General features: G+C 44.5%; 1 protein-coding gene across 2 annotated transcripts in view; it reads left to right on the top strand.

Annotated features, from left to right (window-relative positions):
• The window catches only part of LOC135215292 (vacuolar protein sorting-associated protein 16 homolog), a 252663-nt gene that overhangs the window by 5533 nt on the left and 224292 nt on the right, over positions 1-22838 (top strand). For both annotated transcript variants that reach the window (XM_064249839.1, XM_064249840.1), the window contains exon 2: positions 12885-13077. In XM_064249839.1, the coding sequence (XP_064105909.1) occupies positions 12885-13077 (193 nt within the window). The remainder of the gene's footprint in view (positions 1-12884; positions 13078-22838) is intronic.

Below are 22838 nucleotides of genomic sequence, written 5' to 3'. Positions count from 1 at the left end.
ATGAGGTTCACAAGCTCTCCCAAAAGGGATACAAAGTTTACGGTATTAGATCACCTCTGTAAGGAAATAATGAATGACTTCAAAGATGCTTTTGCTGCTGAAAGGCTACAGGTTATGGACATACTGAATGATACACCAGAATGTAAACATCCTGCATCTTGCAATAGAATGGGGAGAATTGAAACCAAATCTGCCCAAACAAGAGTTAATAGTGCAAACCCAACTGGAAGCAACAAAACGGCCAATTCCGGTTAAGAGTCTTACAACCAAAATCTAGCAGAGACTTTAAAATCCTACTCTGATGTTGATAACCCTTGGCAAGATGCCTCAATGTGTATTTTCTCTCAGGATGGTAAGTATCTTATTAATGAGAGAAGACCTTGATAGAAGTAGTACATGTTGAATTTAGGGACAGGGCAACCTTTCTTAACACTAACTTACACTAACTTACACTAAATGGTGCCTGATACCATCTGTGCCAGACGTGGAGAAGCCTCAAAAGGGAACTGTTCTCTTAGCTGGCAGTTTGGCAATAGGAGCTGTAGATGAAGCTCTTCACCAGGTAAGTGGGACAGGAATTTATAGTGCCATTATGAACAAGACTCAGATGGCTCACCATGTACCACCAGCCTTCTGCCCCTTCACATTTAAAGTCATAAACCTTGTGAAAACACATTTTCAAAATTATGTAGTAACCAGAAAGCATAAACCATTGGCAGAACTAAAACTATTTGCTTCGGTTATCCCGGTTTCAGAAAACTCCATCGGAGAATGGGCAACGCTACAACTTCCCTTTGATAGGAAAAAGCTCCCCCTAGATATTGCAACTCAGCAGTTTGGTACTCCAGTGAGAAGGATTTCAGAAGGGACATCAGCATCAGAATTTTGTGCTAGGAACCACCTCCTTAGTGTCTTAACCACTTCCTCACTGTTAGAAGTAGCCACAAAAAGGCTTCCAGAAGAATCTAGGATGATTTTTGCTGTTGTGGCTTTATGAGAACATTATGGGAAGCGCTCTATGAATTTTTGGACTGGCGCATAAAGGCGGGAATGGAGGTACTGGAAAACTCCAACAAGTCGCTTCCCAGTGTGACTACCCTGTTACAGTCTAATGCCTTCTGCCAAGACCTGTTTGAGGTGACTATTGTGATTCAAATAAAAGAACAAGCACATCAACAAAATTGCATAGTGTATGCTCTACTGGGGCAAGATTTCAGGAAACAAAAAACCAGAAATTTCCCCTTGCCAAATCCAAAAAAGGCATGCTTTGATCAAAAATCATATAGGCCTCCATTTACTTCCAATAGCTCTCCTCATACGCAGGTAGGTAGTCAGAAGGGACAGCACCCTCAAAAGGGACAAAAACCTGCACAACAAAAAGCGTATCTTTTCCACAAGGTCCAAAAACCAGCTTATAGAGGAAAAGGAAAAGCAACACCTGGAATGCCCATTTAGGGAAAAGGCAGAGGAAGGGGGAGATCCCAATAGGAATTGTTTGGTTGGAGGTCGACTTCAGAAGTTTCAAAAAGAATGGAAGTCTTCTCTTTGGGGACACAGCATTATTCTCAACGGACTGGGGGGAAATGGTCTCACCCCCCTCCACCTTTGAAAGAGTTCTTTCACAAACCAGGCCCCTCTATGAAAGATTATGTGCAGAAGGCCCTCTTAAAAGGAGCCATAGAGAAATATTCTTACATTCGTCACCAGACCTGGTTTTTTTTTTTATCAATTTCATCATAAAATGCACTTTTTGTGATAGAAGTATTAAAAAAACCAGGTATGAAAGTTATTAGTTGGTTTTTCTTGAGTTCTAACAAAATAGGAGGTTTTTAGCATTTTTATAGTGGTTCCAACCATTCGCAGGTTCTAACTATTCATGGGGGTTCTGGTACGCATTACCCGCGAATACAGGGGGACGACTGTATAACAGATCCAATACTCAGGTTGCAACTGAAAAATGGGAACAAATTTTGGATGTCACATGCAAGAAAAAGGATGCGAGACAAATCTCACAAAATGCATAAAAAACTTGGGGAGATGCTTCGGCCATGGATACGGAAGGAATCTCTGGCAAAAGAGGTCACCCTGACTCCTCCATCTGTAAAAGTAACAATACACACAGATGCCTCGTTGACAGGTTGGGGAGGACATTGGGAGGATCGTCAGGTAGCGGGGAGGTGGTCAGCTACTCTAAGGAATTGTCATATCAATTTCCTAGCGCTGATGGCTGTGTTTTTGTCTCTAAAGAAACTCAAACCTCCAGAACAGACACACATTCTGCTTGTCCTAGACAGCATAAAAAAAATTGGGATCACGCTCTCCTTTCAAATAATATACAACCTACTTCCACAACCAGAAGTGGACCTGTTTGCCACATACGAGAATCACAAACTCCCAGTACAGTGGTCCCCCCTGTATTTGCAGGGGATGCGTACCAGACCCCCGTGAATATAGTTAGAACCCGCGAATGTTTGGAACCCCTATAAAAACGCTAAAAACAGCCTATTTTGTTCATGAAACTTACCTGTCAGATATATATATAGCTGTATTTTTCCGAATCCGACAGAAATTTAAACACTTACGACACACCGCAGTGGGAGTCAGGTGGTTAGTACCCATTCCCGCCGACTGGGAGGCGGGTATCAGGAATCATTCCCATTTTCTATTCATAATTTTTCTGTCGCCGGTGCTGGAAACACCTGTTTTGCAGCACCTCCGTCCAGATTTTGGAAACTTACTAGCTACTTGAGTATCCCTTTTGGTTTTGGTTTTTCTTTGGTATCTGAATTGGATCGGTGGCTTGGCACACGTTGACTTTGGTTTGATTTGAATTTGGTATTGATTTTTCTTTGATCAAGATGTCAGGGTCTAGTTCTGCTAGCGCTAGATTTTGTTCCATGTCTGAATGTAGAGGTAGGCTACTGAAAGCTTCAGTAGACCCACATTCTGTTTGTAAAGTTTGCAGGGGGAATGAATGTACGTTTGAAAGTCGTTGTAAGGAGTGAAAGACTAACAGAGTCGGAATGAAGGCGTATGAAACCTATCTTAAGAAACTTGAGCGAGATAGGTTAAGGAGGTCTTCCTCCAGGAGTGTTTCAGGTAGGCAAGATTTAAATTATTCTCCTGCTAAACCCTCCTTCTGTAGATTATGCTCCTACCCCTGTAGTGTTGCCTCCGGCTCCTGAGACAGTGTCGGTAGAAAGGTAATACATTATCGCTAATTCTTGAGTCGATTCGTAACTTAGAATCAAAAGTGTTAGCTCTGGAGAGCAAAAGTGAAGAGAAGTGCAGGGATGGAAAGTGCCCCTTGTGTAGTGGAGGGTGCGTCAGATCGGCCTCATTCCGCCTCTAGACCTAGACCTCTGCTTGACTCCCAGATTACGGGGAGAGAGCATGTCGAAAGTCGAAGGAGGGTTACGAGGAACCCCCACCGATCTGGCGTGCCTTCGGCAGCTTCTGACGAACATACCCAGACTGCCAAGGAGCGTGCGCGTGCACGTCTTCTCAAGGAGTGCTTTTCTTCTTCTGAAGCTTCCTCCCCGCGCAAGGGGTGGAGCTCTCATACCGCATCACGTCCGCTGAAAAGGACGGCTTCGTGCGGGACGCTTCACGTCCAAGTTGTTCTCCGGAACTTTGCTCGTCGCCCGATAGTGCGTTTGCTTTGCGTTTTTGCCTCCGCAGAAGAAGCGTAAGGATTATTCGGAGGCGGAGTCTTCCCTAGATGTTTCTTTCGAGCGCCGCAGTCGCTCTAAGGTGCGTGAAGCGGCGGTTCCTGGGAGTAGCAAGAAGGCGTACCTCGCCACTCTCCTGCTCACAGGATCAGCCCCTCCCCAGAAAAGGAGGCTTCACCTACAAGCAAGATTCTCCAGTCTCTTCAGCAGCAACTTCGAGATGTTTTTTTCTTCTTAGAGAGACTGTTCCATGTCGCCGTAAGAAGGATGACAATCTTCCTGTGAAGAGGTCAAGGCGTTCTTCCCCTCTCCCTCTCTCGCGTCGTCTCTCTCTCCGTTTGAGTCTCCCTCTAGAGTTCGTTCTGCTCCCCAGCAACTTTCTAGAGGAGGCGAGAAATTCGTTTCTCGCTCTCGGGAAGCGGTTGTTTCCGCTGCTACGAAACTTGTGGATAAGAAGAGAGTTTCTTTAGATGCCGAGCGCGCTTCTGTGAAAGTCAAACGCGCTTTTGTGGACGCCGAGCGTGACTCGGTGCAAGTTTCGCGAGGCGCCAGTGGACGCTCAGCGAGTTTTAGTGGACGCTCGGCGTGCACCAGTGGACGCCTCGGCGCGCATCAGTGGACGCTCGGCGCGCACCAGTGGACGCTCAGCACGCACAAGTGGACGCCAGGTGTACACCTGCGGCGTTTTGAGCGCGCTTCTGTCGGCGCCAGTAGATTGGCTTCGGACGCCAAACGCGCGCCTACGGACGTCAGTTTTCCACTTCCGCAAGCACAACGCGGAGGCGGGAACTCTTTCCTGTTCGCCGTTCTTTCTCTTTTGAGAAAGCTCGTGACTCTTCTTTACTTCCTCCGACTTCTCCAGTGTCTGAAGAGGAAGTTAGTGACGCTTCGTCGAAGTGGACGAAGAACAGCAGTTGGCACCAGTTTCGACGGACTACAAGGTTTTGACTCGTTTACTTCAGTCAGTCTTTGCAGACACTTTCCAACCTGAAGCTCCACGTACTCCTCCCTCTCAGTTTTCGTCTTTCCAAAGCTGCTAAGATCTCGGGGCTTTGTGAGAATGAAGAAATCGCTTTCTACGAAGCAAGCTTTTAGAAAGGTCCATGATTGGATGGAAAAGAGGAAAGCTTCGGGCAAGACTTCTTTCGCTTTACCACCTTCAAGACTCGGTGGCAAAGCTGGTATGTGGTATGAGACGGAGAAAACGTCGGAGTCAAGCTTGCCAGGCCTCAGCTCAAGGAGACTTTGGTAGCATTGTAGTACGCCACCAGAAGATCTTTTTTGTCTTCCTCGAAGGTCTCGTGGACACATAGCGAGTTAGACTTTCACCTTAAAGGCCTCTTCAGGACACTAGAGGTCTTTAATTTTCCTGACTTGGTGCCTGGGAGTATTGGATGCCAGGTCCAGGAGTTCTGATTCCATCAGTCTGGGGGAGCTGTCCAGTGTATTGTCTTGCATGGACAAGGCCGTCAGGGATGGTTCTGAGGAATTGGCTGCTCATTTCAGCACGGGACTGCTTAAGAAAAGAGCACTTTTTTGTCAATTTTACTGCAAAGTCGGTCTCACCAGCGCAAAAAGCGGATCTTCTTTTCGCTCCTTTCTCAGAACATCTCTTCCCCACCCCCAGTCTATGGTAAAGGGACATAGATGCTAGTCTCCAGGAGAAAGCAACTCAAGACCTTCTGGCACAGTCTTCTAGGAAGCCTACTACTTCTTCGTCTTCTGGGTCCTCTGCTTTGAAGAAGTCGAAGCCCTTTCGATCCGCTTCTTCCTCGAAGCCAGCCCCTCGAGGAAGAGGCTCTTTCAGAGGCAAGACTCCCGCTCCTTCCAAGAGCAAGAAGTGAGAGGGAAGTCCTTCACCGGTCAGACCGGTAGGAGCCAGGCTTCTACATTTCGCGAAAGCTTGGGAAGAGAGAGGTGCCGACGCTTGGTCTCTGGACATCGTCAAGAAGGGGTACAGAATTCCTTTCCTGATGTTACCCCCGCTGTCTTCGACACCAAAGGATTTGTCTCCGTCGTATCAGGGAGAAAGCAGAAAAATGCTTCACGATCTACTAGATCAAATGATCGAGAAGCAGGCAGTGGAACAGGTCTTCGACCAGAGTTCTCCGGGGTTTTACAACCGTCTGTTCCTAGTGCCGAAGCAGTCAGGGGGTGGCGCCCCGTTCTGGATGTCAGCAGTCTGAATCGCTTCGTTACCAAGCAGAAGTTCAAGATGGAGACACCTCAATCCGTGCTTGCAGCTTTAGACCGGGGGATTGGATGGTCTCTTTAGACCTTCAGGACGCATACTTTCACGTCCCCATCCATCCCCGCTCAAGGAAATACCTGCGGTTTGTCTGAAAGGGAAGATTTTCCAATTCAGGGCACTCTGCTTCGGTCTCAGACACGGCGCCGATGGTGTTCACCGTTCTTATGAAGAACGTTGCGAGGTGGCTCCATCTTGCGGAAATAAGGATCTCTCTCTACCTAGACGACTGGCTTATTCGAGCCTCATCGCCAGACAGGTGTCTGAAGACCTTCACACGACTCTGTCGTTAGCGAAGTCCCTGGGACTTCTGGTGAATCTCGAGAAGTCGCATCTGACTCCTTCTCAATCCTTAGTCTATTCTGGGGATTCAGATGGACTCAGTGGCTTTCGGGCTTTTCCGTCCCAGGGGCGACAACTTCAATGCCTGGACAAAGTGTCGGCCTTTCTAGGGCAAGGAAACGTGCTCGGTGAGGGAATGGATGAGTCTGCTGGGGACCATTTCCTCACTGGAGAAGTTTGTTTCTCTGGGAAGGTTGCACCTCCGACCACTTCAGTTCTTCCTCTCAAGCAATTGGTCACGCAAACAGGATCTAGAAGAGGTCTTGTTTTTGACGGAAGAAGTGAAAAAGCACCTCAAATGGTGGTTGGATCCAAAAGAAGCTTGCGGAAGGACTTTCGCTCAAGCTTCGGAACCCCGACCTAGTGTTGTTCTCCGACGCGTCCTCCACGGGTTGGGGAGCAACACTGGGAGGGAGAGAAGTGTCAGGCACCTGGAGAGGGGAACAGGTGTCCTGGCACATCAATCTAAAAGAACTCTCAGCGGTTTACCTTGCTCTAAGGTTCTTCGAGGAGGAAGTCTCCAGCAAAGTGGTTCAGATAAACTCGGACAACACCACAGCCTTGGCATACCTCAGGAAACAGGGGGAAACTCACTCTCATTCTCTGTTCGTCATCGCGAGGAATATCCTGATTTGGGCGAAGTCGCAAAACGTCACGATTCTGACAAGGTTTGTGTCAGGCGTGGAAAAACGTGCGCAGCGGACCTTCTCAGTCGGCAAGGACAGCTTCTGCCGACGGAATGGACCCTTCATCAGGAAGTATGCCAGGCGCTATGGAAGCTGTGGGGACGTCCTCATGTGGACGTTTTCGCAACTTCCCGAACGAAGAGACTTCCGCTGTATTGCTCCCCAGTTCTGGACACCGGGAGCAGTGGCAGTAGACGCCCTACTGTGGAATTGGTCGGGACTAGATATTTACGCTTTTCCCCCATTCAAAATCCTCGGGGAAGTAATGAGGAAGTTCGCTGCATCAGAAGGAGCGAGAATGACCCTCATCGCCCCCTTCTGGCCAGCGGCCGACTGGTTCACGGAGGTGATGTCCTTCCTAGTAGACTTTCCGAGGACTCTGCCCCTAAGGAAAGATCTACTCAGACAGCCCCACTTCGAGAGGTACCACAAAAAAAACCCTCCCCGCTCTGAGTCTGGACTGCAGTTCAGACTATCAAGAAGTTGGCCAGAGCGAGGGGTTTTTCAAGACCTGTGGCAACGGCGATTGCCACCAAAGCAAGGAGGCCCTCCTCAATCGCAGTTTACCAATCAAAGTGGGCTGTCTTTAGAAGTTGGTGCAGAAGGAAGGGCATTTCCTCCACCTCAACCTCTGTGAGCCAGATAGCAGATTTCCTTCTTCACCTTAGGAAAGAAGCGAAACTAGCCGTTCCCACGATTAAAGGCTACAGAAGCGTGCTTTCTGTGGTCTTCAGACATAGAGGACTCGACTTAGCGAATGATAAAGACATTCATGATCTCATTAGATCATTTGAGACTGTGAAAGTTCTCCAACCTAAAGTACCATCGTGAACTTAGACGTGGTACTGAAGTTTCTCATGTCGAGTCAATTTGAACCGCTCCATTTAGCCTCGCTTAGGAATCTTACTAAGAAGACTATTTTCCTAACCGCTCTGGCGACGGCGAAGAGGGTTAGCGAAATTCAAGTCATAAGCAAGCATATTGGGTTCAAGGATCATAGTGCAGTTTGTTCCTTAAGTCCTACGTTCTTAGCAAAGAACGAGAACCCTTCCAACCCTTGGCCGAGAACGTTCGAGATCAAGGGGTTGTCGGAGCTAGTGGACCTGAAGCTGAGAGAGTCCTGTGTCCTGTCAGGGCTCTCAAGTTTTATTTGCAGAGAACCAGAGCATGCAGAGGTTCTTCGGAGAACTTGTGGTGCTCTGTGAAAAAACCAGATCTTCCGATGTCGAAGAATGCACTGGCGTTCTTCTAAGAAGTACGGTTAAGGAAGCCCATGAAAAGTGTAGTGAAAGTGACATGGAGCTTCTGAAAGTGAAAGCCCACGAGTTGAGGGCTATTGCTACTTCGGTGGCTTTTCACAAAAATATGGCAATCAAAGACATTTTGAGCGCCACTTATTGGCGAAGCAATTCGGTGTTCGCTTCACACTACCTGCGGGAGGTGAAAGCAAACATACGAAAAATTGTTACTCGCTCGGGACCATACGTCGATGCAGGACACTGTTTGGGGGCAGGATGGTAGCGCTCATCCTATCCTTTAATGGTTTAGGGGAGTTTTTAAACTTGTGTTATGGTTGTGGGGTTGACCGCCTGCGGCGGATCTCCCTTCCATTAGCTTAGTCTATGTGGGATACTTTTGGTAGGCTACGCCAGGTGGTTTGGTTTTTACTTCGTTGCCCTCATTTGTATGGTCAATGGTCTAGTCACGTCGTGGTCTCGCCCCTGTTGACAGATTCATCTGGATGCACCAGCTATATAGGGTCTCTACCTCGCTGGCACTCTAGTAGCACAAGCAGACTTACGCGGCAGTAACCACGAAGTCAGCTATGCTAACAGGTAAGGAATCAAGATATCAATTATCTGCATATATATGTTTTCCTAAAATCTTCTATTCTGTCTACTCCCACCACAAAGGTGGGATTCAGCTATATATATCTGACAGGTAAGTTTCATGAACAAAATGATATTGTAATGATACAATTAAGTTTGTTCATACTTACCTGGCAGATATATATAAATCAAGTACCCACCCACCTCCCCTCAGGAGACAGTGGAAATAAAAAATTATGAATAGAAAATGGGGAATGATTCCTGATACCCGCCTCCCAGCGGCGGGAATGGGTACTAACCACCTGACTCCCCACTGCGTGTGTCGAAGTGTTTAAATTTCTGTCGGATTCGGAAAAATACAGCTATATATATATCTGCCAGGTAAGTATGAACAAACTTAATTGTATCATTACAATATCATTTTTTGTTAGTTAAAACTCAAGAAAAACCCACAAAAAATTTTTATACTACTTGGCTTTTTTATAGTTTTATCACAAAAAGGGCATTTTATGATGGAATTGATAAAAAACCCAGGAACTTGTGGATATTTCTCATGGAAAATTACTGAGTGTGCGAATTTTCCGCGAATGATGCGGGGAAACATTCCTGAGAGAAATCTGCAAATGTGTGAGTCCGTGAATCCGCAGAACACAAATATGGGGGATCCACTGTATATGCGTCCCCAAATGTGGACAATCAAGCAATAGTGAGAGATGCCTTCCCACAGGTATGGAACAACTGGAAGACGATTTAACTTTTTCCTCCATTGTCCCAGATTTTGAAGGTTTTGAACAAGCTCCTAACCTTCAAAGGAACAGCTTACTTAATAGCCCCAAATTGGCCAAACAGGCATTGGTTCCTACTACTTCAGCAGCATTCTATTACCATCCACTGTACTATCCCAGAAAGTAGGAGGGAAAGTTGTTTACGCATCCTCCTTTCTAAGCTGAGACCTTCACGTGTGGATTTTTTTAATATACGTAATCTACCATGAAAACAAGTGCAAAAACTATGGACATCATCTATCTGGCAACACCAGTCTGTGTGGAGAGTATGGTTAGATTATTTCCAGAGTGAAAGCCCAATCGAGATTTCTATAGAAACACTAATGAATTTTCTTATATACCTCTTTGAAGACAAACATAAAGAGACAAACATCTTGAAGTTACAACAATTATAGCATGCAAGGCTGCATTAACAGAACCTTTGCTCTATGGATTTGGGATTGATTCCAACATAGAAGTTGTCACCTCCCTTCTGCGGTCTTTTTCTTTACAGAGACCCACTCCCAAAAGATTTCCAATTACTTGGTCCCTGAATAAGGTACTCAAACTTTTATGTACTCCTCAATTCAACGGACTTAACGTAACCACCACATTCATGCGTCAAAAAGCAATCTTCCTGGTAGCATTAGCATCAGGAGCACGTATTAGTGAACTGGGCTCTCTCAGACAGGGGCAATATATCACACAAACTGCTAATAACCAGTGATTGTTATCCCCTGGGCCATCATTCCTGGCCAAGAATGAGAATCCTTTAAAGAGGAAATCTCCTCTTCTTATAAGAAAACTCAGTTTAGCAGACAAAACATTATGCCCAGTTCAAGCACTTAAGGATTACCTAGAGGTCACAGAAAATGTTTCAGAATGTCCAATTTTCCTACATCCTAGCACAAACGTGCGCAATAGTCACTTCTACAGGTTTTGACGTAGGAAACTGGGTACAGTTTTTGCTGAAGACTAGATAAAATGCATTCTTGTCTTTTGAGTCCATAATACTCTATCACTTATAATAATGTTTATCATTATGGAATAATACCCGGCTAAAAGACCAGGCTAAAAGATAGTTCTTTGATATTACAGTGGTCCCCCTGTATTCGCGGGGGATGCGTACCAGACCCCCCGTGAATAGTTAGAACCCCAATAAAAATGCTGAAAACAGCCTATTTTGTTAGTTAAAACTCTAGAAAAACCCACAAAAAATTTTTATACTTGGTTTTTTTATTAGTTTTATCACAAAAAAAGTGCATTTTATGGTGAAACTGATAAAAAAAAAACAGGAATTTGTGGATATTTCTCATAGAAAAATACCGTGAATATGCGAATTTTCTAATTTTCCGTAAATAATGTGGGGAAACGTTCCCGAGAGAAATCCGTGAATGTGTGAGTCCGCGAATCCAGAGAACGCGAATACAGGGGGTTCCACTGTAAACTGATCACCTTGGGGCGCTGGCGCACTCCAGGGAGGGTAACTCCTTTGAGGATTTCAACAGCGACTACCAAAAATAGGTTTTTCCTATGTCAAAACCTGTTATTTTTCCCATAAGAAATAACAGTAATAAGGTGGTTTATGTTCCTGGAGTTGGGGAACTCTGTACTGCCATATTAATATAATACTATGTAGGTCAGACAAAAAAGAAAAACAGAACTAAATCTTTCACTTTATTAATAAATAAACAAAGTCTTTTGCTTTATTAATGGATACAGTACACAAAGTCTTTCGCTCTATTAATAATTACATTACAAGGCAGTCCCACCCGGGTTACGACGGTGTCGGCTTACGACGTTACCGAGGTTACGGCGCTTGTCAATAAACGTTGATTTCCAGGGTTTACGATGCATGTTCCAGGGTTACGACGTATGTTCCAGGGTTATGACGCCTACAACGCTCATCTGGGGAGATAAAATATGACACCAAAAATGCAAGATAATCAATATTTGAAGGTTTTTTGGATGAAAAAAGGCCATAAGAATGCAGTTTACATAGTTTTTCAATGCACCCAAAGCATTAAAAGTAAGTTTTTCTTATTGGATTTTTGACGTTGTTCCGGCTTACGACGATTTTCGGCTTACGACGCTTCTCAAGAACGGAACCCCCGTTGTAACCCGGGGACCGCCTGTACAGTGCACTGTGCTATGTCTTTGTTAATGTCAATGGCTGTCGTCTACAGCGCTGATGCTCGGGTTATTTGAAAACAACGTTTGGGCGCCAGTTCGCGTTGAATCAAAATTTTTGCGTTTTTAAAATTTTTAAAAATATTTTCTAGCCCGAGTTAAATTGAAAACACATTAATTAAACATGTATTAATTGACAGGTGACTGGACCTACGTTTTTAGATGTGCTCTATACAATAGTACAATCCTGAAATATATACCTGTTCAATAAATATAATTTCAAATTCATCTTACTACACTGGAAAACATCAATACATATACATAAAATGTAGGCACAGATCGATGCGCAAAATTATGCAAGCCAAAGAAAACGTGCATCTGAACGGTAGGGGATACTTAAGAATAACAGTTGTTGGTTGGTACATAATTTTATAGCATGATTTTGAAATGATATTAGGGTGATTTGGGATGGTACTTTGATTTACTGTATTCTTTTGTTTGAACTGTCAAGTTTGGTGATGAACTATTAAAATAGGCAGTTAAAGGCATTTTAGGGGTGTACATAGCCTAGTTAGTAACAGTAGTCAGATCTTGAGTACTGTAATGTAAGGTTACTTAGGGTGTTTTGGGATGGTATTTTAGTGTTTATTTTTATTTGAAGTGATATTAAATTGTTTTAGCATGATAATTTAAAGTATATTTTTGTTTGAAGTATCAAATTAAGCAGTGAAATGTTAAAATAGAAAGTTATAAGCATTTTAGTTTAAGGGGTACTGGGTATTTGGCAGTTATAAGCCAATTATAAGCATTTTTAGAGGGGACTTTTGCATTTCAGCGACAGGTTCTGGAACCTATTGCCGCGTAAAAGTGGGTGAGCATTGTATCAAGGTTTGTAGCAAATACTAATTCTGAACTTAACCAGTCTAGGACTGGTTTTCATGCTTGAGAAATGGTCTTGAAGAGTTTAGAAACTAATTTACTGAATGGGAAATCAGGAACATTCAGAAGTTAAAGGTACACAACAGAGGCTGTATAAGTATGGTTCAGTACGTCATCTATGTGATGTATCTATAAAGTTTTTACATTCAATGTTGTTATAATAGATTGCAGTAGCATTAAAAAATTACAGTAGTATTTATCCTAAAATTATATTTATATATATACATACTACATTAAATTCGGTCTAGCAGTCACTGTTGTTTTTTCATTTTTAGGAAACATGAACTCTATTCAATGGAATGGGGTGGAGGCATCAATCTGGGTGACTTTATGGTTGCTGCTGCACCATATGGAGGACCTATTGCCCTCACTAGAGATGAATCAAAATATACAAAAGTGGCACGTTCTGGGGGGAAGCCAATAGTCTTTGTGTTCAGTGCTTCAGGAAGGAAGATAGCTTCATTCAAAGTAAGTTTTATTCAAGTTTCATTGTGAAAATTATAGTGAGTGTTGTTACTGTGCAATGAGCTTTCTTTCTTTAGGTTTAAGCACTCTTAATTGTCATAGTTTAAGTACACTGTCGTAAACTTAATGATGTATGTTCCTATACAATATACAAACTGTCGGTCCTTTACAATAGGAATTACTTTCAGTGCAGCTGGAAACAGCCATTCAATTTTAAATGAGGTGACTGAGTATACATTCAACTCCTGAATACAGATGGGAGTCCCGCCCACCCAGTTGGTATACAGACACCCACTTTGCTTTTGGCTGTTGGCAAGGAAGGACACATGCACTTCTCCTCTCTGTCTGCCATTCAACTTATGTTTTAGAGTGTTGTTGATATTGCTGATACAGACAGTTCCTGGTCATTGGCAGCCTTGATTATCAGCAATCCGGTTTAATGGTGCTTGTCTAGTGCCGACAGCAATTTTTTGCGTTGAAATGCACCAATTCCTGGTTATCAGTGCCAATAATAGAATACATATTGGCACTTATACATACCTAACAGGGACTCCATTAGCCCTCTTACGCCGAAGGGGTATAATAAAAATCGTCTCCCATATGCCGAGGCAGTCTCGGAGTGAGCGCAGAAGCAGAAAAAATATATTTTTTTTTAAATCACAGCGCACTTAGTTTTTAAGATTAAGAGTTCATTTTTGGCTTCTTTTTTTGTCATTGCCTGAAGTTTAGTATGTAACCATCAGAAATGAAAAAAATATCATTATCATATATAAATAATGCGATATATGATTGCGCGAAAACAAAATTTCATATATAATTGTATTCAAATTGCGCTGTGAGCAAAACGGTTAGAGCTAATGAGTTAATTTTTTTTGTTGTATTGTACAATAAATTGTGATCATTTTGGTATGTAACACATTGTAAAACGATCAAAACAACACAAATAAAATATTATCACAAAATGATGCATGAATTCGTAACACGCGGACGTAAAAATTTTATTTTTTCAAAAATTCACCATAAATCTAAATATTGTTCTAGAGACTTCATATTTATTTCAAAATGAAGATAAATGATTGAATATTACTATACTGTAAGAGTTTTAGCTTACAATTGCAGTTTTCGACCATTTCGGTTGAGTTGAAGTTGACCGAATGTCAAATTTTTTTATATTTTTTTATATGAAAAAATTTCGAAAATGAGAAAAGTTACAACCTTCAATTATTTTTTGTTGTATTCTACATAAAATTGCGCACATTTTCATATTTAAAACTCTATGAAACGCCTAATATGAAACGGAGCAAATATAACGATAATGCGACGTACGCATTTCGGAGATTTGTGGCGGAGAAAGGAAAGTTTTTTTTTTAAATTCACCACAAATCTAAATATTGTGCTAGAGACTTCGAATTTGTTTCAAAATGAAGATAAATGACTGAATATTACAAGACTGTAAGAGTTTTAGCTTACAATTGTGTTTTTCGACTATTTCGGTAGAGTCAAAGTTGACCAAACGTGGTTTTTTTTCTATTTATCGTGATTTATATGCAAATATTTCGAAAATGAGAAAAGCTACAACCTTCAATTATTTGTTGTTGTATTCTACATAAATTGCGCACATTTTCATATATAAAACTTTATGTAACGGCTAATTTAAAATGGTGTAAACATTACTGTGTGGGATGCTGCCACATACATCCATGCAAGAAATGGAATGAAGGGGTGACAAATTAAATCCGTAGATTCTTTAAAATCTTGTAATGAAGATAAACAGACATCAAGACGACAGCAGCGGGAAGCAGGTCCGCGCTTGTCACTACAATGACCACTGGACAGTGACTGACTATGCATATGGCGGGAAATAAAGGCAGTGTTGACACATCTAATTACAATGTTGCCACGATGCATAATGAAATAGTAGTCTCACAGTATGTGCAATGGGGAATATACATGGAAACATAAAGGGATTTTGACGTAAGGAAAATCTATTTCTGGGCGATTGGCTCGTGTCGCCGCGAAATATCCTTTAATCTATTATTTCTAGGGTAAATGTACTACACACCATAAGAATAAATAAAATAAAGAAAATGGTCAGTATAACTGACTCGCTCACCCTCCAGGAGGGTGTCGGTATGAACACTAGGCGAGTGAGACCACTACCACGAGCCAAATGCCAATAGAAATCTCCCACTACAAAAACCCTCCATGAGGGGAGCCGACCCACAGAGTGAGCAGCTCGTACTACTACTACTCCATCCCATGCTGCCGACTGCTGCGCCTCTGGTGGCCATCCTGAAGTTAGCAGACAATCTTGGGCGAAGGGATGGGTAGGGTGGGATTTCGCTGGCGACAACGAGCCAATCGCGCCCAGATAAGATGATTTTTCCTTCGTCAAAATCCCTTTTTCTGGGCTCAGCTCGTGTCGCTGCGTGAAATCGTACCAGAGAAATAGCACAAGATTGTAAACAAAAGTAATAAATAAATCAGAATAGGTCTCAAATAAAAGATAAAATAAATATAAAGGGATATAATTGCTAAAAGATACATATACACAGTGATACAAAATTAGAAATATGCTTTAAATTACCCTTAATTCTAAACATGTTTTCTTAACATAAGGTAATTTTACATATATACAGGTAAAAATGGCTTACATGTATCGAAAAGATATCTGTGTAAAGGCATGTATCAAAAATATAATAGCAATTAATATAATCAGAAAAACAAATTAATCAACAATGATAATATATAAAGGAATGTATAATGACTTAATATACAAACCCGTAACCATTATAATAAAGTAATATCCCCTAGCATAAAAATAAGGGGGTAACATCCATGAGATCAATGTTTTATAATCACTCTGAGTGTCCCTAGCAAAAAAATAAGGGCACCCACTACACCATCATAAAAGCAGCTAAGAACACAAGGTGAATGTAAATGAACAAGGCAGGAATAGACGAACTGTTGGGGTGAGGCAGGTCGAGAAAAGGAGGACTGAATCTTCTACTACAGATTAGCTAGAGTCCAGGGAAACTATGTTACCCGCTGCTACTGCTGAAATTTCAGAGCTTCCAAGGACTTAATGGTAGTGACGTTTGAACACTGTCGGCGATTTCCATCCGGTATACTTTTTCAACTCATCGAAGTTCATATGGTTGGGAATAATTAATTGAGGTGGCTACTGCCCTGACATCATGTGCTTTCGGGAAAGAGTCAGGATTGGCTTGCTTAATAAAGTACAGGATTTGTTGCCTGATGCCCTTAATGGATAAAGTTCCACCTTTTTCCCTCTTGAAGAGGGGACCCGATGAGGATGAGGAGGTCCTGGACAGAAAGGCTCGTAAGGTTTGAAACTGGGCTAAAGAGATACATCTGTGGAAGGGGTAGTACTTCCAAGGTTCCCACCTCATCAAAGGATCTTCATTCTTTGCTAAAAAAGCTACGTTCCGGAGAAAGTAGGACTTTCCTGTGGGAAGGAATTGAATATGATCCGGATCTCTGGATAAAGCCGACAGTTCTGAAATTCTTGCTCCTGAAGCTAAGCTTAATAAAAATAGGGTTTTTCTTAAGAGCATTATAAAAACGAGCATGTGTCATTATCGTTTTCTGAAGCCAGTTTGTTTTTAGAACATCGTTTTAAGAACCATGAAACTGACGTAGGCCTTACAGAAGGCCTAAGTCAGCACCATGCCTTAGGAATAGACGAGAAGTAAGGAATCCGTCAAGTCTATGTTGAATCCAATTGAAATATCTTTTTCAAGGCTGACTTGTTTGTCGTAATCGTGCTAGCTGCTAAAACCTTTTTCAAATAAGGATCTGAAAACGGATATAGCTGAATTAACTGTCATGATTCTAATATCTGATTCTCTCATGGAAGAATTGCTAACTTTTTGACAGCAGCATCATACTGTCTCAAAGTTGAATCCCTTTATCGGATTCCAAGAAGAGAATATTCTGAGGGTCAATATTTCGCATCTCTTTTTTGCCGCAAACTTCATGAATCCATATAAAGTTAGGGTTTTGAGAATCCCTGAGGAAGCGAACACAGTCTTCGTTTGTACTGACTTGGGAGAGCCTGGGATTGGGATCCGAAGAGGACGAAGGCCCAGCTCCAGAATTAGGGGATACCAGTTGCTCTTCGGCCAGTCCTGGGCTACTAGAGCCACTTGACCCTTGAATGTCCTGAGTTTGTTTGAATACTTTCATGAGAAGATTCACTGGAGGGAAGACATAAATCTTCTTCCCAGTTGTTCCAGTCTAGAGCCAGGGCGTCCGTGGCATAGGCCAGAGGGTCCAGTTGGGGGCTACATAACACGGTAGTTTTGTGGTTCGCTTGAGATGCGAAGAGATCCACCTGTAGCCCTGGAACTCTTTGAAGGATCCATTGGAACGAACTGTTGTCCAGTGACCATTCCGACTCTAGGGGCACTGATCGGGATAGGGCGTCTGCTATGAACGTTTCTCACTCCAGCTATGTGAGTGGAGGAAAGATGCCAACTGAACTTTGTCTGCCAGGGAGAAGATGGCTACCATGACATGATTTAGATGACGTGACTTGGAGCCTCCTCTGTTTATACAACTGTACTACCACTGCGCTGTCCAGGAACTAGCTTTATGGTGGGTAGTACTTTTGGTGGGCGCAACCTTTTTAGAGTCAAGAACACTGCCGATTGCCTCCAGTACGTTTATATGGAACTGACGGAACTGAGGTGACCAAGTCCCTTGAACCTTTTTGAGCTGGGAATACCCTCCCCAACCGCTTAAGGACACTCTGTGTGGATGGTGATCCCTGTGGAGGAACTGAAGGGGTACTGACACTGACAAATTCTCGACTTTCGCCCACGGCCGAAGTCGATTCTTTAGAATCAGAGGACTGAGGATAGTTTGTCCTGGACCTGACATTTGCTCGCGAGCGTCCAGATTCTGGTTAGGTCTTTTCAGTTGGCTTTCATTAGTTACGTTCGTCACTGATGCAAACTGGAGAGAACCCAGGATCCTTTCCTGAGCTCTCCTTGACGCCAGTTTGTGACTTAGAAATTGCTTGACTGACTTCGCTATTTCTTTTCCTTTTGGTTGATGGAATCGGACAGAGTGTGGACGGATAGATTCCATTGAATGCCCACCACTGAAAGTTTGACTCTGGAGTGAGTCTTGATTTGGTCCTGTTTATCTTGAAGCCTAGATATTCCAGGAACTGAATCACTTTCAGTGTAGCTCTGTTGCATTCCTCGACTGTTGTAGCCCAGATCAACCAATCGTCGAGATACGCTACTACCATAATCCCTTGTGTCCTGAGTTGTTGCACCTACCACTTCTCCGCTAGCTTCGTGAACACTCTGGGTGCCACGTTGAGTCCGAAGGGAAACTACCTTGAAGGAGAATGTCTGGTCTCCTATCTTGAAACCCAGATACGGACGAGGTGTCTTGCAATAGGGATATGATAGTAGGCGTCTGTAAGATCGATAGAGGTGGTGACGGCCCCACGGGGAAGTAAGGTCCGCACCTGTGAGATCGTGAGCATCTTGAACTTGTCGCAGCGGATGGCTAAGTTTAAGCGGGACAAGTCTAAGATTACCCTTCTTTTTTGTGAGCCTTTCTTTGGCACGCTGAACAAGCGACCTTGAAATTTTAATCTCTTGACTCTCGCTATAGCTCCTTTCTGAAGGATGGTCCTCCGCGTACTCTGTCAATTCTCTGGAAGGAAGTTGACGGAAAGGTCTGGCTGGAGGTGGGTTCGTCAACCAGCTCCAACCCAGACCTTTTGACACTATGCTCTGAGCCCATTCGCTGAAGTTCCACCGGTGGCGAAAGTGAAACAGGCTCCCTCCTACCTGAAGTTCTTCATATTGGTTCTGGTAACCTGCCTCGGCCTAATCCTCTGAGTGCTTTCCCTATTAAAGGCGGGGCCTCCGCCCGATCCTCTCCCACGAAAGGAACGCTTACCTCTGCCTCCCTTACCCGAGCGGTCATACTTCTGTGAAGCTTGACTCTCGAAGGCTTGATTGTAAGCTGGAGAGATGGCGTAAGAGGTGGAGGGCTGAGGCTGAGGGATTCATCACCTAAATTGGCTGTGATTGACCTTTAGAAGTGGAAGGTTTGGGCTGCCTGCACTAATGGCACCGAGCTGGAACTTGCTGAGGAAAGCGTGGTTGCTTTTTCTGGTAAGGTTGGAAAACGCCTGGGTTTCCTCTGTCCCTTACCTTTAGCTGTTAGGTCTTGCCTCCTCTTAGCCCGTAAGGCCCCAACGGTCCTTAAGGCTCTTGGTTCAACCTCGTAGCCTCTGACTGGACTTCCTTTACCATAGCTTCTGGAAGAGATCTGCTCCCCAGATGTTAGACGAGAGTAACCTATTCGCTCATGCCGAATGGTTGCCTCTTGTAGGACATGCTTCCTACAATTCGTTCTAGCAGTGCAAACTCAAACATATCTGACTGTACCGTTTGAGTCAGGGATTTGGTCATGACTTAAAAAGCGGTTCTGATCCATAGGCCCATGGTTGCTACCTCGGTCATAGCCATAGAGTTAATTGATCTGGCTAGTCGCGATTTCGCGTCAAATTCAGCCTGAATAAGGCTAATCTGGGAGCCTGGGTAGCTTTTCAACCAAACTGCTCCATAGCACAGTCCGGTTTGAGTTTGCCAGCTGAGAAGGTGTTCGGCAAGTCTTCCACAATTCTCCGACTGAGGGAGTAACGGAGATGTTGGGATCTGCTTCCTTCAACTGAGGTATGGGTTTCCCCCTTCTGGGCCGCTGGGATGGTCGACCTCACGATCTTGGTCAGGAACGGGAAGCGGGGTACTCTCATCCATTGTGAAAATGGTAAAGGGACTCTTAAAAGGTTGTATCTTGGTATTAGAACAATCCATGTCCTCTAAACACCTGAGCCATTCTCTCTGAGGCCTGGTCTCGTGAATATAGGACTGTCTCCTTTGGTACCCTATCGTCCCGAACCATGGCTGAAGGTGTGAGCCTTGCGTAGCCTATGAACGGAGGCTGGAGGTCTTCCGGTAGAACTCGAAGTCCTCTATTCTTCGAGTTCCAAATTCCGGTATAGAGATGAGACCGTCCTGGAAGGGGCGTATGACGCTACTCTCCATGGGTTGTTCATAGAGAACGGAGGTAGCGAGTCATTACGGAGGAAGCTGAGTTCCACTTGTATTGGAAAGTGGAGGAGAGGCTAGAGGAGCTTCTCTCAGCCCGGCTATAATGGAGTCTTGGGAAGTAATCCTATCCGACAAACGAGAGATCATTTGTTCCATGCTACTCTTTAGGGACCCAACCAGTCGCCCACCTGTTGCAACAGGCCAGCATTGGAGTCCAAAGCCGGAGCTGCTGCGGAGGTGGAGGGGTGGCTCTGAATCGGAACCAAGGGTAGCGGAACTGGTGACTCTGCCGGAGTGCAGATCTCTCTCTGGAGGATTTACTCCTCGAGGACTTAGAGCCGGAGCTAGAAAGCTTTAGACCTGTTCTGCTCCGGGATTCCAGCCGGAGACTTACGCGAGGAGGATGAAGCCGAGGTCCGTCTTCTTAGACGACGATGAAGTCTTAGTCAAGGTCTTCACTGCTTTACCCTTGACCTTAGGTCTAACCGAAGCGTCAGAGGAGAATACAATTCATCACCCGTAAAGCCTTGGAAGGATGGAGAGTTGCAGGAGTAGAAAGAAACAGGTTACGCCCAAGGGTGACCCTTGGGTGTCCCACCCCCTTACCTACCTCGACCAACAGGTCGTCTACACCTACCATAGGTTCAACATTAATATCTAGAGTCGCGACGTCCGTGGAGATATCCTGGTCTTGATCAGTTAATGAGGCAGCCAGCTGTTGTTGGATGAAGGCGATAGTCGGGGCCCGCCTCTACTGGGTCGACGTATCCTGTCCGCCTTGCCTCCGGGGTAAGATTAATACCGCCAACCGTTTCTCCAGGATGTAGGGCATACCCTTGGCGGCGTTCTTCCCAAAACCCCCGCCGACCCAGGCCCGCAGGGTAGCCAGTGGCGGTATCCCACTGCCGGCGCCTGGAAGAGAGGGCGTAGATTAGATTTAAGAATCACTTAAACTAAAACTTAAAGTATAACTTAAACTAGATGCCTTAAGTTAAAGTGAATGATGAAAACTTAAGCACTAAAATAGAAGCCGAGCAGCTACTGGAGATGGAATACTTACCCCGTTCCAAAGCTGGCTCACCAGATCGTAACATATGGTACAACGTCTCATGGTACCAGACCTGGATGTCCCCGTGCGGAGTCGCGCATGGAGCATGGGACCGGCAAACTTCGTGTCCACATGGGTCCTGAAGTGTGGCGGCGCATCCCGGATGCTCACAGTTGGTGGCCTGTAAGTGGGAAGACACATGAGTATCTTAAAGAGTAATCACTTACAGACTAAAGGACAGAACTCCGTTGCATGCCGGAGCTCGGAAAAAATTTGGGCTATAAAAACCAACCTCCCTGCATCGCCTGAATAGGCTATAATCCCGGAGAGATCCGGTAAGACATGTAAGGGAGGGGGGGATGGTTTAAGGTACTTAAGATAAACTTATAGTTAATCTAAAACACTTAAACCTCAAAACACAAACGAACCGGACCAAGTCCAGTGCGTAGCGTAGTGTAGTAACTCAGCAATAACGGTAAGGTTAGCAGGGACCCCACTGTATGTTCCGGTCCACTCTACTGGGTGGACTAACATCTTTCCACTGGATACCAGGACTCCGGTCAGGAAAGGAAGCCCTAGTAAGGTGGGAAAGGGCGAGAAGACATAACAGGCTCGAGCTAGCACGGAGCGACAATGGTAGCAACGGAGGGGGGAAAGGCCAGTACCCCCACTACGTGCCACCCTGGCCGGACCGAGAAGCCGGTAGATGTCGAGTCCAGTCTGGGTCTGTCCCGACTCCCTAGCCCCTCCGCCTGGGGGGAGAGAGGGAGCAGGCTCGGGTACGTGGAGCGAGCATGGGCAGACCGACCCACCCTCGCCCGACTCTATTGGAAGAGCGGGATGGGGGTGGGGGGGGAAAGGTTGACTGGGCAGGCGTCTGGCTGTCTCGTGATCACGTAGTGACCACGAGGCTGTAAGACCAAAATAAGACAACTAAGCCTAGGACAAACCAACTGATCAGAGAGATGCTATCGGGAAGCAACTGAAACTGAAACAAAGCGGTAGCATATAGGCTCACTGGGTCAAAACCAACTGATCAGAGAGATTCTATAGGGAAGCAACCGAACTGATGGGGGAGCGGTAGTATAGGCTCAATGAGCCAGGACCTAGGCTAAGCCAGACGCCTAACTAACCTAACTAAAACAAAATACACAATATAAATAAATAAAAATAAAAGAAAGAAAGCAATATAGTAGGAGAAAAAATCCAGGAGTGAACGACTAACCCGAAGGCAAGTCTACCACTCAAAGCTAGTCAGAGGCCGATACTAAGAGCCGGGACTAGGGTCTGGACAGAAGAAGCCTACGTAAGGTAAAAGACATGCAAGCATGACAAACCTGAGTAGACAGTACCCTAAGTAAAGCGGATAATAATATAGAGCGTACAGATAAGGGATGTTCTAGGTATGGGAGACCAAGAACGAACCCACCACGAGGCAGAACCATGCTGCCATGCTTCCGACCCAGAGATCGTATTTATACCTAAAAAACGGCAAATACTGTCTCAGGGCCGGAAAAAACCAACTAACCATAAATACTGAGTACTTAACTTAGCTGCTGCGATAGCTGCACGCTCCATTATAGATAAATCCACGAAAGGGACAAAAAACA

The sequence above is a fragment of the Macrobrachium nipponense genome, chromosome 5 (assembly GCF_015104395.2).
Source record: "Macrobrachium nipponense isolate FS-2020 chromosome 5, ASM1510439v2, whole genome shotgun sequence".
Taxonomy (NCBI): domain Eukaryota; kingdom Metazoa; phylum Arthropoda; class Malacostraca; order Decapoda; family Palaemonidae; genus Macrobrachium; species Macrobrachium nipponense.
The sequence above is the reverse complement of the archived record's forward strand: the minus strand, read 5'-3'. Positions and strand labels throughout refer to the sequence as shown.